Source organism: Spea bombifrons, chromosome 9 (genome assembly GCF_027358695.1).
Source record: "Spea bombifrons isolate aSpeBom1 chromosome 9, aSpeBom1.2.pri, whole genome shotgun sequence".
Lineage (NCBI taxonomy): Eukaryota > Metazoa > Chordata > Amphibia > Anura > Pelobatidae > Spea > Spea bombifrons.
In genome coordinates this window covers 2,501,382-2,515,064 of record NC_071095.1, presented here as the reverse complement: position 1 = coordinate 2,515,064, position 13,683 = coordinate 2,501,382, and the positions used below count along the sequence as shown (strand labels likewise).

Here is a 13,683-nt window from a genome sequence, read left to right as displayed (position 1 = left end):
ATCTTTGAAACTGGCAGCTGTCAAGTTTTGCTATAATTGTTTGCTGGTTTCCTATATATTATAAGCAAGACAGTTGTGACTATTATTAAGTTCGTTTATATGTTGGAAATAGTACACAGGTATTGGGGTGCTTTAGCAAACATGAAAATAACTAAGCCTATGTTAATGTAGTCTTTAACGCGTGTTGTTCATATGTTATTAAAGTTTTATTTGTATAATATCTCAGCAGAAACAAATTCTAGTACTAAACTGACTCCTGGCGACGGAAGCTGGAATGTGGTTGGGGACTCTGGTATTTGGAACTCGGCAAGGAGGACCAGACTTTGCACAGTGGCGGAAGTGACGACATTCTAGCTCCATCCTGCCAAGGTTTGTGTTAATTGCACGGTAGCTGCGCATCAACCCAGGAATACATTTTTACTGCCAGGTAAACAACGAAGGAGATGATTAGGTGTTCGGAAGACACAGAATATATGGGCTATAATTTATAAGAGGGAGCTTTAATTTAAAAGAGGGGAGATATTAGAACGAGAGGCCATAACTTACATCTAGAGGGTGAGAGGCATAGATGTAATGTATGGGAGTATTAATTTGCAGAACATGAGGTAGATACGTAGCACAGCATCCCAGCAGAAGGTGGTAAATGCTGTTACAATTCCTTCCTTCCTTCCTTCCTTCCTTCCAGACCATGGAAGTTGACTGCAACCCGATGGAATTGCCCATTAACCCCATCTACGACCAAGATCCTGAATTCAACGATCTGGAAGGGACCGAAGTGAAAGACATGAGGCTGGAGGCTGAAGCCATCGTAAACGACGTCTTGTTTGCCGTCGGGAACATGTTTGTCTCCAAAAACCTGCCGTGCGCGGAGGACGTGGCCTACATCAACGTGGAGATAAAGGAAGGAACCAGATACTGTCTTGAGCTCACGGAAGCCGGCTTAAGGGTAACTGATGCTGATATAAGCCATGTTTATCCGTGAGAGATGCATAGCACTGCGTCAGCGAAAGGGCAGAGATAAAATAATGGGGAGGAATAACCCGATCAATAGGTTTTTGAGTGATGCCGTCATTATAATGTCTATTAAAGACGTTAACGCTGATGTGCTCTTCTCTTTCAGGTGGTTGGCTACTCCTTCGATCAGGTGGACGAAGAGTCTCGCAATCCCTACCATGAAACTGTTTACTCATTGCTGGACACCCTCAGCCCGGCGTACCGAGAGGCGTTCGGAACCGCCCTACTCCGGCGGCTGGAAGCTCTCAAAAGAGATGGACGGTCTTGATTGCTTAAGCAACTTGATCCAAAGTATCCGTCCTGGATTTTGGAAGCTTGCCATTCGTTCCTCCGCATTCTGCTGGGTGCCGGCATGTTTGTGATTTGCTCTAGTGCGTCTTGGCGCTCTCAAAGATTTAAATGCTTTTTACTGTCTTTTCTGGTTTTTTCACTAAAGTGGGAATCTGCGGGACTTTTGCGGTCTCAGCTTGCCAACCCTGGTAAGTTTTTCATCTACATGATGCCTAGTTTAGTCAGTTAGGACATTAACTATGCATTATGCGGGGCCGAGCCTCTCGCAGGAGACGCTGAATGGGCTCGACCTGTCATACTGCATTGCTGAAACCGCAGATGTCTCCCGGACCCGCTTTAGTTAATAAACCCCCTTTTGGTGTGTCATGTAGTGTAACGGGTGCCCTATTAGCTTCGTGAGGTTATTAACTCTTTTGCAACTTTGAGGAAGTCGGGGGAAAGTTCTCTGTACTGGGACCGCTATAGCATGATGATGATGATGATGATGATGATGATGCCGCTGCGAACGCTTACATGTAACTGCATATGATGCGGCTCTATAGATTTCATACTGCATGTCTGTAACGCGTTTGCTTTCGTCTGCGATCATATATTCATACCGGGAACTTCCTAAACAAGCTGACCCTGATGCTCTTGAAATATTAACCCTTTAATGCCCACCGTAAAGATTCTAGGTAGTGACTCGCCAAATGTGTTGCCCAAATGGCTCTGATTCAGATCCTCGTGGAAGAAAATATTATTATTTAAAGATACAGGTTGTTGAGTTTCCTGCTTTCGAGCGGAGGGGGGTGGGTATCATCCATAACATATGGGGCATTAAAAATAACATTATCCAGGACAATAAGGATTTTAATGCAGCTCCCCACTGTCCTTCACCCTTCAGAGACAGCTGAGATCATTGGAACAGTCAGTCCTGAGAGCGTTTAGTCAGGGGGAGGGCGATGTCAAGAAATCCAAAGTTTGGCACTTTCTTAATGGTTATACTATAAAAATGATTAGAAAATCTAATTGGATATTTTTAATAGCGATTGCCCTGCTAAGATAAGACGCTGTAATCATGGATTTCGCAGTAACAGTACAGTATTTATGAGATGCCCTCTGTGTAAAAGCTCTGCTGCAGCAGTCCCACTGATTGTATTTATTGACAAACTTAACCCAAGCCTGGTAATTCGCATAGAATGTTTCGTTTTTAACAGTAACACACGGAGGGGGATTTGTTTTAAAAAGTATACATGTATCTGATGCTAAATTGCAAATAAATTTATTTATACTAAATTGTTTTGTGAAATGTGTCTAATTATTACGCAAAAAAAATGTTAATCTGAGCGTCTTAAGTTTAATTGTAATAAAAGTGTGTTATTAAAGCTGGCCTTCCACTGAAAAAATACTACGTTGCTGACGCTACCCGAAAGAGTTAAGTATTAACTATTCTGACCCTGCGAACGGTGATAGAAATCCCTTCGAAGCGGAACATTTTGCGGTCTGGCTAACCGTGATGGGAGTTGCAAAAGACACATGGAGTGCCTGGGGTATACCTTGCTCAGGGGTAACCAACCTGTGGTTTTCTGCCTCTGTGATTTAAACTGGGGGCTTCATTGGGGTTTTTAAATAAAGTTTTAAATGTTAAATGTGGAGCAGTTACTATGGAAACCAAACAGAAGGTTCCAGCCAATTGCTCTGCCCCAGTGCGTCTGTTTATAAACATGGGCCAATGTGCCCATTCCAGCCAATGAGAGCGCAGGTAGGATCCAGGCGTCCAAAGCGCTGCCTGTCCAAAACCCGGCTGAGAAGGACCCCACATGGCAACGAACTTGTGTTTGCATAGCAACGGTGTCAGATACGGCTCTAAGCAGGTAGAATGGCGGAGGAACGAGCAAAATCGCTACGATCCAAACGGATCTTCATCAATCACCTTGATTCATACGCAGCCAAGAACATTGGCAAGGTAGGCAAAGAACTATTTGTTTCATGGCGGGGTCCGGCTGTACCAGGATGTGGTTGGAAGGAGTCCTCACTGACCCACATGGACAAACCAATCCGCTTCCTGCGGGAAGCCGGGCGCCTCAGCTGCTGCAGAACCTCTTGTGACACCATCTGGGGAGAATTATCATAAATGCATGTGCATCTGCAGCAGGCTTAAAGTCTATAGTTTCTGAATGAGTTATAAATCTGCCCTCCCTCTCCTTTTGGTTGGCAGAGGATGATATTTGCCCCTATAGTATAGCTATAGGGAGAGACAATTGCCCTAGCCTTGGGCTTGGAAGGGGGAAAATGCCCTTGACTTTAGATTGGGAAGGGCAAATAAGGTTAGCCGTGAGAGAAAACTGCCCCCGAGTAATAGAGATAATTGCTCCCTAAGATGATAATAGAGTATCCCCCTCTGCTTAGAATGGAAGGGGTTAATGCTCCCTTCCGGTGCATTTACTGCCCTCGCCCAGGGGTCCCTCCTGTTTTTAAACCCCCTTTTTTAAATAAAATTATATTTTAAGAGCAGAATAGAGTTAGAATAATGTGCTGTTCATATAAAAATAAGTCCTTTTCCTATCAGCGACACTGTGAACAGTAAAGATCCCCCGCCGTTAAAGTTTGGGGTCACTGAGCTGTTATCATGGTAAACAAGGACATTTCTAGCTGTAAAACACACAGAAAAGGCTTCAGATAAGAGCAGCCCAGGAGACAGATGGCCCCCTCCCTCCTAGAAACGGCCCTTACGAGGGTCCCGGTGGGTCCTTGGGACCCAGGCGATACTTTGACGGGGGCGGCACTGCGTCTCTGTGGCAAGTGAGTTGTGTGTGACTGTGTATATCCGTGTCTGTCTGTGTTAGTGTGTCTGGGTATGTTAGTGTGTGTCTGCTATGTATGTGTATTTGAGTATGTTAGTGTGCGGGGGGGTATGTTACGTTGTGTGGGTATGTTTGTGTATGTCGGCTTATGTGTATGTGTCTTGGTATGCTAGTGTGTGGGTATGTCAGTGTTGGTGTCTATGTATGTTAGTGTGTGTGTGTGTCTGGAAATGTTACTGTGTGTGTCAGTGTCTGACTGTGTGTCCAGCGTGTGTGTGTTAACATGTCTGGTTGTGTTAGTATAAGTGTCTGGGTGAATACGTGTTAGCGTGAATGTCTGTGTATGTTGGTGCGTGTCTGGGTAAGTGTGTGTTCACGTCACTTCACAATAAGTTTAATTTTAGTAATCGTGACTGGGTGGTTTTGGTGGGCATGGGGGGGGCAGTATTTCACCCTTAGACTCAGGCAGCACAATGTCCTGGGCCATCCCTGCTCCCACCAGCCTAGCCTGCTACATACAGCCTGATAAAACACGGCACTTCTTGATGCATCAGTTTCCAAGAACATTTTAAACCCTCTGATAATCAGAATGTTCCTTTGATATGTTTGTGATGACTGTTCTGTCTCTGCTTCGCAGTACCTGTCTGCTTGTGTGGCCGGCGCATCGCTTGAGGAACCCATCGCAGAGGGCGAGGAAGAAGATGACAAATCAGTCCAGGAGGACACGTCATTCAGTAAACCAAAGGAGGGTCTCTTTCAGATCGTTGGAACTCTGTCAAACCCCAACGGTGAAAAGCTACATTTTCCAGTAGAAACATACAAGGTATTTTCTATCGTTTTTGTAAATGAAGTTGGAAAAAATATTTCTCTTGCTCCCTGAAGCACCAGTTCTTATGATGAGTAATTGTCTATAATGAAGAGGTCCACTATCACCTGTGCTGAGTATTCTAGATGGTATGAAGATAGCCAAAGAGCCTAGAACATTAGATGCCTGGTCTCCAGAACACAATGATACTGGGTCCGCTCCTGGCGACACCAGTGTAACGGGGAGAAAGGAGGGGACGCTTGCTGAGGAGTTACTGTTTACCGCTAACTTTATGGGGTTTTTTTTCCAGATCTCGGGCAGGGATGAGCTATTGAGTCACCTTCTCGAGTGCGACATCATTGTTTACAATATTACGGAGGACGAATCTCAGATTGACGAGGCTTCTTGGGCGGCATCTGGTTAGTACAGGGTTTCTTGCGCCTGAGCAGCAAAGTGTTTGATGGTCGCTCGGGGCTGGTCTATGGCGGGACTTGCGGAGCGAGTTGCGTACCTGCTCTGCTTTTGGAACCAGTGAAAAGCTTCACATGAGCTCAATCAACAGTGGCTTCTTTTCCCGGAAGTCTTGTGCAGTTAAGGATCCTAAAGAAATGTTGTCCTTTTATTCTTTCTTTCTTTCAGCACTTCATACTGAGCTAGAGCGATTTGAGAGCCCCAAAATATTTATACTGATATCTACTGTCATGACCTGGGCCCGGAGTAAACCTCTAGATCCAGTAAGTACAATGCGTAGTTTGTTTTTGGTAAGAGGATATTTGTATCTTTGAAGCTGCTGTCCCACTTGTGCTGCAGAATTTATAACTAAATGCAGCATTAGATATAGCATCTCCAGTACTGCTGAGTGGAACAGCAACTTCGAAGGGAAAATAAACCTCAGTATTTGATTTTGCACTCATCGTGACCTTGCAAGTAAAGCATGTATGTAAGTATACACGGATCTCCATCTGTAAATAGTATGCTCAATGCATGACTTTGCCCCTTGGTCATTGACAGCATATCGAACCTTATTTACTTAACATTTAAATTTTTTTTGTGTCAAATAGAACTTTCCTTTTCTGCTTTACCTCGAGAAACCTGTTAAATTGCAGATTTTTATTCTAGGCCTTACACTGCCGTTCAAAAGTTTGGGGTTACTTGTCAGTTTTGACATGTCCTCAATTACATCACGCAGAGTCCTATTATTCTTGTAAATACATTAATGTTTATCATTAATTTGCCTAAAGGATGATCCTGAAATTCCTTTCACTGAAGATGACTATCGAAGGAGAAAGTGCCACCCCAATTTTAAAGATCACATTAGTGCCGAAAAACTTGTAATTAAGCTCGGGAAATCGGTGAGTATGCAAGAGTGGTATTCACTAAAGTCACGGCTACATAAACCGGGAAATGTTGGCAGATCATCTAAAATTGTTGCTTTCCTCCTGGACTTGTAGTGAAGAGATCGTTTGGCTGCATTGTTTAGGTGACATTGGCCCTTTGGTAGACCAGCTGTCCATACCTCTATATAGCGTCAGTCCTGAGCTCATAAGAGATTGTAGTACTGGATACGACTCCATACATCATGACATCTATAGACTTAAAGCCATGTGAGCAACTCAGGGGACGATTCTTCATTCTGATGGTCAATACCTAGTTGAGATTTGCTTTCATATTCAGGCGCTCTATGTGATTAACGCATCTTGGAGATTTTAGTTCCCAGTTTTCCTAATTAATATTTATTTTTCTTCATCAGTTAGAGGCACTGTACCTTAGATAAAACATCAATTGCCCTTTCTAGTATGGTATGCAAACAAACATTAGCAGCTTATTAGCAGTTGTTTTAATTATTACTAAGAAGGATTTAGTAATACTCTTTTTTTTCTTCTTTGCAGAACAAAGGCAGATTCTCGACGTATGTAATTGCCTCTGCGCTTCCATACGGGGCAGGAGAAGGGATTCTTCACACGTTTTTCAAAGTGAGTGATATTAGGTATAAGTATTTATTCTACCTGTAACAGGTAAAGTAACCTACTGCTGAAGCTCTTTTCTCAATAAAGCTGCCTCTCCTCTGGATAATCTGGTCATCTGCCAACTTTTGGCCATCTAGTTACAAGCGGCCGCACACCTAAAAGACCAAATCTGCCTCTTGAGTGATAGCAAAGGTAATAGTTTTCACTCAAGAGGCAGATTTGGCCCTTTAGGTGGCGGCCGCTTGTCCTCATCCAGCCAGAAGATGCACGGCAGCAGCCGCTGACCTTAAAACCCCAGAATTTAAGTTTCTAGGAACTATATTATTATTTGTTATCAACCTTTCCAAGGAAGCATATCAATCTCTGGGTGTCTTCCTACCTGTAGCCATCTGCCCGGCCTCAATTGCCCTTGTTGGCCATCAGCTGTCTTCTATAACCCTACCATCACCGCCATGCACTAGAAACTCTAACATACCTGTAAGATGTGGCTGCAAACTTACCTCTGACATCTGTACAGCGCTACGGAATTTGATGGCGCTATATAAAACAATAAATAATAATAATAATAATAATAACAACATCTGATGATTGCCTTTCCTTTTCCAGGAAGCTTGGCTCGGAGAAACTTCAGCACTGCCTGTCTTTGGAGAAGGTTCAAATTACATCCCATTCATTCACATCACTGATTTGGCGAGGTAGTTTTAACAGTATAACCTTTGAATTTGCGTAAATAGTTCCTAGGTATATTCTAACCTCTGAAAAAGCTGTAGGTAACTGGCAGTTAAAGAGAAAAACCCCTCTGTAAACTCCTTAGGCTCCTTAGGCATTCTGATGTTTAAAACTTGCGCTTAAATTGTTTTTTAGCTATACATTTTTTTTTTTTTTACTTTGTTTTAGCGTGGTGCAAAATATTGTAGATCAAAGACCGAGAACTCACTACCTTGTAGCTGTGGATGATTCACTGCACACCCTGGAGGAAATTATTAAGGTAACGGTGCCTTTTAAACCCATGTCATTGAACATTTGATCCATCTAGAATAATGAAGCCTATTTAACCTATTTAATTGTACCGTTGCACGTACATGTGCGCCAGTCATATAAAAGAAATCTTTCAAGTATCAATAGAGCAAGACGCTAATATTATATACACCATATAATGTTGTGCTATGCAGATGTTAACCTATACACTGTGGTGGGTCTTGTCATCAACCATTCTTAATATTAAGAGCACTTTAAGTTGGTTGAACACCCAGTAGCAATATTGATGGCTGTATATTCCTTTAATATCCATGGCACCCAACTAACTAAAAGTTTTGCGCACGGAGGCAAAAGTTGTGGAATGAGACGTGTTCGAAGAACTCATTGTTGAAAATGAAAAGGCATGTTTTGAAGCTCTGATGATTAACGCCATATGGATTTTAGGCGGTGGGTTGATTGAAAATCCACTTGCACATTATAATTCCTAACTCATTCTTCCATCGTATTACTCGATAGTGTATCAGCGAGCATCTCGGAACAGGAAAAGTGCAGAAAGTTGCCAAAGAGAACGCGTTCCTCAGGAAAGACTTAACGGTGCGTAATATATTAACTTCAATAAAAAAAAAGTACATGAAGAGTGAAATTATGGAACATATGTATTAAATGTACATATAGAACACCTTTAATCACTTCCAGTGGTCAGAGTGTTTTTTTTATTATTATTTTGCTTTTAAGATAATGACATTTTGTGTCCAGTGACTTTTTTTTCACATGTAATGATCAGTGGCATATACTGGCCGTGGCTGACTGTCCCTAGGGTGGTAGATCTGGTACGTGGCAACCTCCTCTTCATTATTGGGCTCGATTGCCCAACAAGTGGGCTCCTGACGCAGCGCCGCTCAATGGGCCGGTTGTATAAACCAGAGATCGACCTTGGAACTGGTTAATGTACACTATGGGGGTCTGTGTCTTGTATAGCTTGCACCATGATACTAAACACAAGTCTTTGTGTGACTTTCAGCAACTAAATATTGACCATTTGTTGGTGAATCTGAGGATGGAAGCTGTTTTCTTAAAGGAGAATTTCAATGTTAACTGGGTCGCGCAGACCGGTCTGGTGGAAAACATCGAGTCCGTGATCCGGGATTACAAGGAAACCAGGGGGCTTCTGGTAAACCTAATCTCAATATTTTTACTATTTACTTCATTTAAGTATGAACACTAATGCAAAAAGAAAACAAATGTTGGATTTCCGAACTCTTGTTGGTGAGGACTAATATCCGGCACAGCGATAATGGATAGGAAACGACTATCCTTATCAAAGTCTTTTATATGGTCTTCATGGATCTTCCCTCGTTCCCTTAGCGTGCCTGCCCGCCGCTCTTTGTCTCATTCCTACTTATATACACGCGCACATGTCATATCTCTTTCAGCCTATCAGGATCTGCGTTCTTGGTCCGCCAGCCGTTGGGAAAACAACGGTGTCCGAATTATTATGCAAACATTACAAACTGCATCACATCAAAATAAAAGATGTGATCGCGGAAGCCATTGAACGACTGGTAAGTACGCAAGGGGAATTATACTTATTCGCAATTCCACAAGCGGCCGCCGTCTGTCAACGCTGGCAACTGTACCTCTTAAATGATCAAAACGTTGGTAGTGTTTCAGGTAACCTTCATTTAAAAATGGTAATCGCAACGCGTTGTGTTTCTGAATCAGCATTATCTAACGGATCACTTTGTTTGCCAGAAACTGACGCTCTTTATCTTGTTCTGTGTGCCCAGGAAAGGCTGGTGAAATCTGCAGAGGAGGAAGAAGAGGAAGGGGAAGAAAGTACAGAGAACTGGCAAGAAATCTTGGATGGAGTGAAAGAGAACATGGAACAGAATGGAGGTATTGAACGTAGCTCGCTGTGCTTCTGCTAGTCTTAGATTAAAGGGACACTCCAATGCCCCAGAGGGCTTACGTTGTAAGTACTTTCAAATGCATTATTCAAAATGTAAAAAAAAGAAAATGGACTAAGAGAGAAGCTGCAGATGCAGAGCTGCAGCTTCCCATCAGCTTCATCGTCTGATCTTTCATACTGTTGATTGGTTGCCTGAAACAGCCAATCAGTGGAAGGAAAGTTCTCCGATTGAAATGAATGCGAACACGTTCTGCACATACACATGCGGTCTCGTTAGACCCCTTCCCGCAGCGTTCAGAGCCAGTGATGAAGCAGACTGGTGGTAAGAGTATCGTGTACATCGGCTCGGGACATTCTAAAGAATTCCCCTTTATGTTAAAACAAGTAACACTAAGTGGCCCACTAAAAGGTATCACTACGTCCTGGGGCCAGTACACAAATATGTTTATATACTCATTAAGGTTATCATTCCGTATGCTTGGCGTTACATCCGTATAAATGTTATATTCTATAGGACGCCTGGATGACAGCTACGTCATCAAGTTTGTAAGGGAGAAGTTAAAGTCCATGCCGTGTCAGAATCAGGGCTATGTTCTTGACGGTTATCCCAAGACCTATGAACAAGCAAAGGAGCTTTTCAACTGTAAGTATTGTCACTGTACACATTTCACAGTCCTTTCAAAAGTAAAAGCCATGTCATCCAAATAAGCAATGTATATGTATTCTAAACCCATTTTATGTATCTCAACTTCATGTTCTTATACTCTGCATGTTTTTTCTCCTAATCCAATATATCCCTGATATATCTTATTAACAAGGCGATCTTATTGCCTTCTTTGTATAGCTAATCTGATAACTTGGGTAAACATTGACGTATCGTAACTTGTTCTTGAGGACTTTAATGCTGATTGAATGAAAGGTGCATGACTATGTATCTTATTTGTGTTTCCCAGTGGAAGAAGGGGGCGAGGAGGAGGAAAGCAGAGGAAAAGTTCCTAACTTTGATAAAACCATCACCCCAGGTTTGCGTACAAATGAAGCGATATTATGAACTTGTATCTAGATCCACTTCTCGTAATATCTCGCTGGATTTGACTCTAGCATCTATTAAATTGGTGTCTGTCCAGAGATCAAGGCATATTTTAAGGCTAAATGTTCAGTTTTCTTTAATTTGCAGATTACGTTATTTCATTGGATGCCTCTGATGAGTTCCTTAAAAAGCGAGTAATTAACCTTCCAGAAGACATAGTAGCGGGGACGCACTACACTCAGGATCGATTTCTGAGAGCTCTGCTCACATTCCGGGACTTGAATACCGAAGACGAAACCGTCCTCAACTATTTTGATGAGGCTGAAATCCACCCACAGCACATAGGTAGAATATCCTTTTTTGGGGGGGGAATAATTCATTTTTTGGGACAGTTTAAAGGGGCGTCTCCCATACTAGTAATAGAAAATGTTGTTGGAATTCCTTTTTAACGTTCAACTTTGGTCTTTTTTTGTAGATGTATCTAAAGACGATGACCCTCAGTACAGGGAGGTGCTGAAGCACATAATTAAGGAAGTGGGAGAACCTAGAAACTATGGTTTGACACCCGAAGAAGTCGCAGAGCTAGAACTCAAGGCAGCCGAAGAATCTTTGGCCCGGGAGGCAGAGAGAAAAGCCGAGCTGGAGAGGAAGGAGGCCGAGGAGGCTGCAGAAAGGATGGCACGATGGGAGGAATGGGTATGGCTTTGACCATCGTCTGATGACCATTGGGAGAGTTGGTCTCATGGAAATAAATATTAAATATATAATACGTGCAGCAGGTTGCTGATGTGTGGGGGGGGGATGTTTTTTCTATTGAAAGAAATTTTTGATGATAACCACAGCTGGAGACATCAGTACGGGGTGCCTTTTTAGAATGACCATTAGTGGAGGCAAAAGGGTGTGACTTTTTTGTGAGGTTTAACCATTTTTCATACATTTATATTATATTTCTAATATTGGATTTTTTGTTACACATACTCTGCAATCTATTCCGGTAAATAATTTATACATGCCGTATATATATATGTAGCCCCAAAAATATGGGCCAGTCCATGGGTTCTTCTGGAATTCAACATGTTAAGGACAGTAACATCAAGTGCTGATTATTGCGTTGGTTGTCATGACATGTTTGTGATGATACAGCTCCTCGCCTTACTGCGTGGTTGAAGACATTTTCTTTGTTACAGAACCAACGTCTTGAAGAATTAAAAAGACAAGAAGAGAAACTCCTGGAGGCCCAGTCTGTTCCTTTACGAAACTACCTGATGAGGAACGTCATGCCTACCCTTATGCAGGGCTTGAATGAGTGCTGTAAGGTGAGACCAGACGATCCTGTTGACTATCTGGTAAGTATTTGGGGGGGGGGTAGTCAGGGTTGGGATGGAAAAGATGTGACCAGCGGACAGATCCAGATAGCTAAACAGCATTCCCTCAGCCCAGAGGTAAAAGGACTGCCTGAAGGGTAGGCGTTCAGCTGCCATACCACAGGCCTGTAATGCATCCTGGTTTGGACCCCAGAAATTTTGGGGGTCTGGCAAGACAGTACTGTTGGGAGGTATGCTAATGGATAGAGGATTCTCGGGTAAGTTAAATACCTGGGGGAGCTTTGCCTTCAGTGTCTCCCCAAGACCTCTCCCTTCCTTGTCCTATGAGGCTAGGAAGGGGGCCAGCTTAAGCTTTAAATATTTAAGGTGCATTTATTTAAGGTTATTAAGTGTAAAGTACACGTAATAAGCTTAGCTACAAATGTAGTCGCAATGTTACATAAATAACCTGATAAAGCCCTACTCCCCAACCGCGTCCCTGTCCATTCCCACTAAAACATGCGGCCATTTGAAATGTTGGAGGATACGGTATAACGGTGTTTAAACTCCCGCGGCGTCCTAGTGGATTCACCTTTTTCACATGATATCAGAAATGAATTATTTATCAATGCCTTTTGTTTTTTTTACAGGCTGAATATCTCTTCAGAAACAATCCCGACTTAGAATAAGGGCATCAATTAGAGCGCGAAGTAATAAAAAATGATTTAATAAAACTGTACACAAGAAAAGGTTAACTAAATGTCTGTGTTTCTGAGTCTTTCTTGTGACTGGATAGTCTACTAAGTGTCATAATCCCAACTTTATCTGAAAGCGTGGGTACATCAGGGGAGAGCTGGTCTATAATTCTTCAAACAGGGCCGATCCGTGTTGGACCATCCCACTGGCGAAGGAGGGAAGATGTAGGGGTTTAAGTGACCCCGTGGTAATAGTGACTGCTCACACAGTGTGAGCAGTCATAAGGAACAAAGCTGTACGAGGCTGTGGAGGTATGGCGGTGTGATTGGGTGTTGTATGTATGTATGTGTGTTTTAGAGTGTGTATGTGTACGTTTGTGTTTTAGAGCGTGTATATGTAAGTGTGTGTATTAGAGTGTGTATTTGTAAGTGCGTGTTAAGGTATAAACGTTTCGCTCCACTGATCGACTGCTAGAAGCAATGAAAGCGCTCTCAATACAATTCACAGCCCTTGGGGTATAGAAAGGGTCAGGTGCATATGGAGCATGTGGATGCCACCCCCAAAAAACATTCTGAACTCCTAGAAAAGAGGGGCATCAGGAAAGGGTATCTGAAGCCAAAAGAGAGACGCTTGGGAGGTGTGCTTGTGACAGAAGCTACCCAGCAAATCTATAAATGGCACATGCTGCTAAACTTTTAAAGAAAACACTTCAATCCATTCCAGACACAAACGCTGGACTACTGACAGCTCATTGGGTATAAAGCGGTCACGTGCGTAATATGAACCTTCCGGAGTGCTGCTTCCGGCTGTTTGTTATAATATGCTGTTGCTAAGCAACCACTTAGCTCAGAAAACTGAAAACTACATTCCCCGTTAGGCTGTGCGAGTGCGGTTTGCTCTTGGCAC

The 13,683-nt window shown here is 42.8% G+C and overlaps 2 protein-coding genes across 2 annotated transcripts; both read left to right on the top strand.

Moving 5' to 3' along the window:
- Nucleotides 1-296: 296 nt before the first annotated feature.
- On the top strand, nucleotides 297-1,670 carry GSKIP (GSK3B interacting protein). The gene is made up of 3 exons (XM_053475301.1): nucleotides 297-427; nucleotides 686-946; nucleotides 1,121-1,670. The coding sequence occupies exons 2-3, from the start codon at nucleotides 689-691 to the stop codon at nucleotides 1,280-1,282; spliced, it is 420 nt and encodes a 139-aa protein (XP_053331276.1). The 5' UTR covers nucleotides 297-427; nucleotides 686-688; the 3' UTR covers nucleotides 1,283-1,670.
- A 1,458-nt stretch (nucleotides 1,671-3,128) lies between these two features.
- Nucleotides 3,129-12,841, top strand: AK7 (adenylate kinase 7). The gene is made up of 18 exons (XM_053474610.1): nucleotides 3,129-3,250; nucleotides 4,726-4,911; nucleotides 5,204-5,312; nucleotides 5,533-5,627; nucleotides 6,135-6,245; nucleotides 6,783-6,866; nucleotides 7,467-7,555; nucleotides 7,758-7,848; nucleotides 8,355-8,432; nucleotides 8,860-9,009; nucleotides 9,272-9,400; nucleotides 9,626-9,734; nucleotides 10,262-10,390; nucleotides 10,701-10,769; nucleotides 10,925-11,122; nucleotides 11,253-11,473; nucleotides 11,965-12,123; nucleotides 12,732-12,841. Exons 1-18 carry the CDS (start codon nucleotides 3,164-3,166, stop codon nucleotides 12,768-12,770), a joined length of 2,133 nt encoding a protein of 710 aa, XP_053330585.1. The 5' UTR covers nucleotides 3,129-3,163; the 3' UTR covers nucleotides 12,771-12,841.
- Nucleotides 12,842-13,683: the final 842 nt, after the last annotated feature.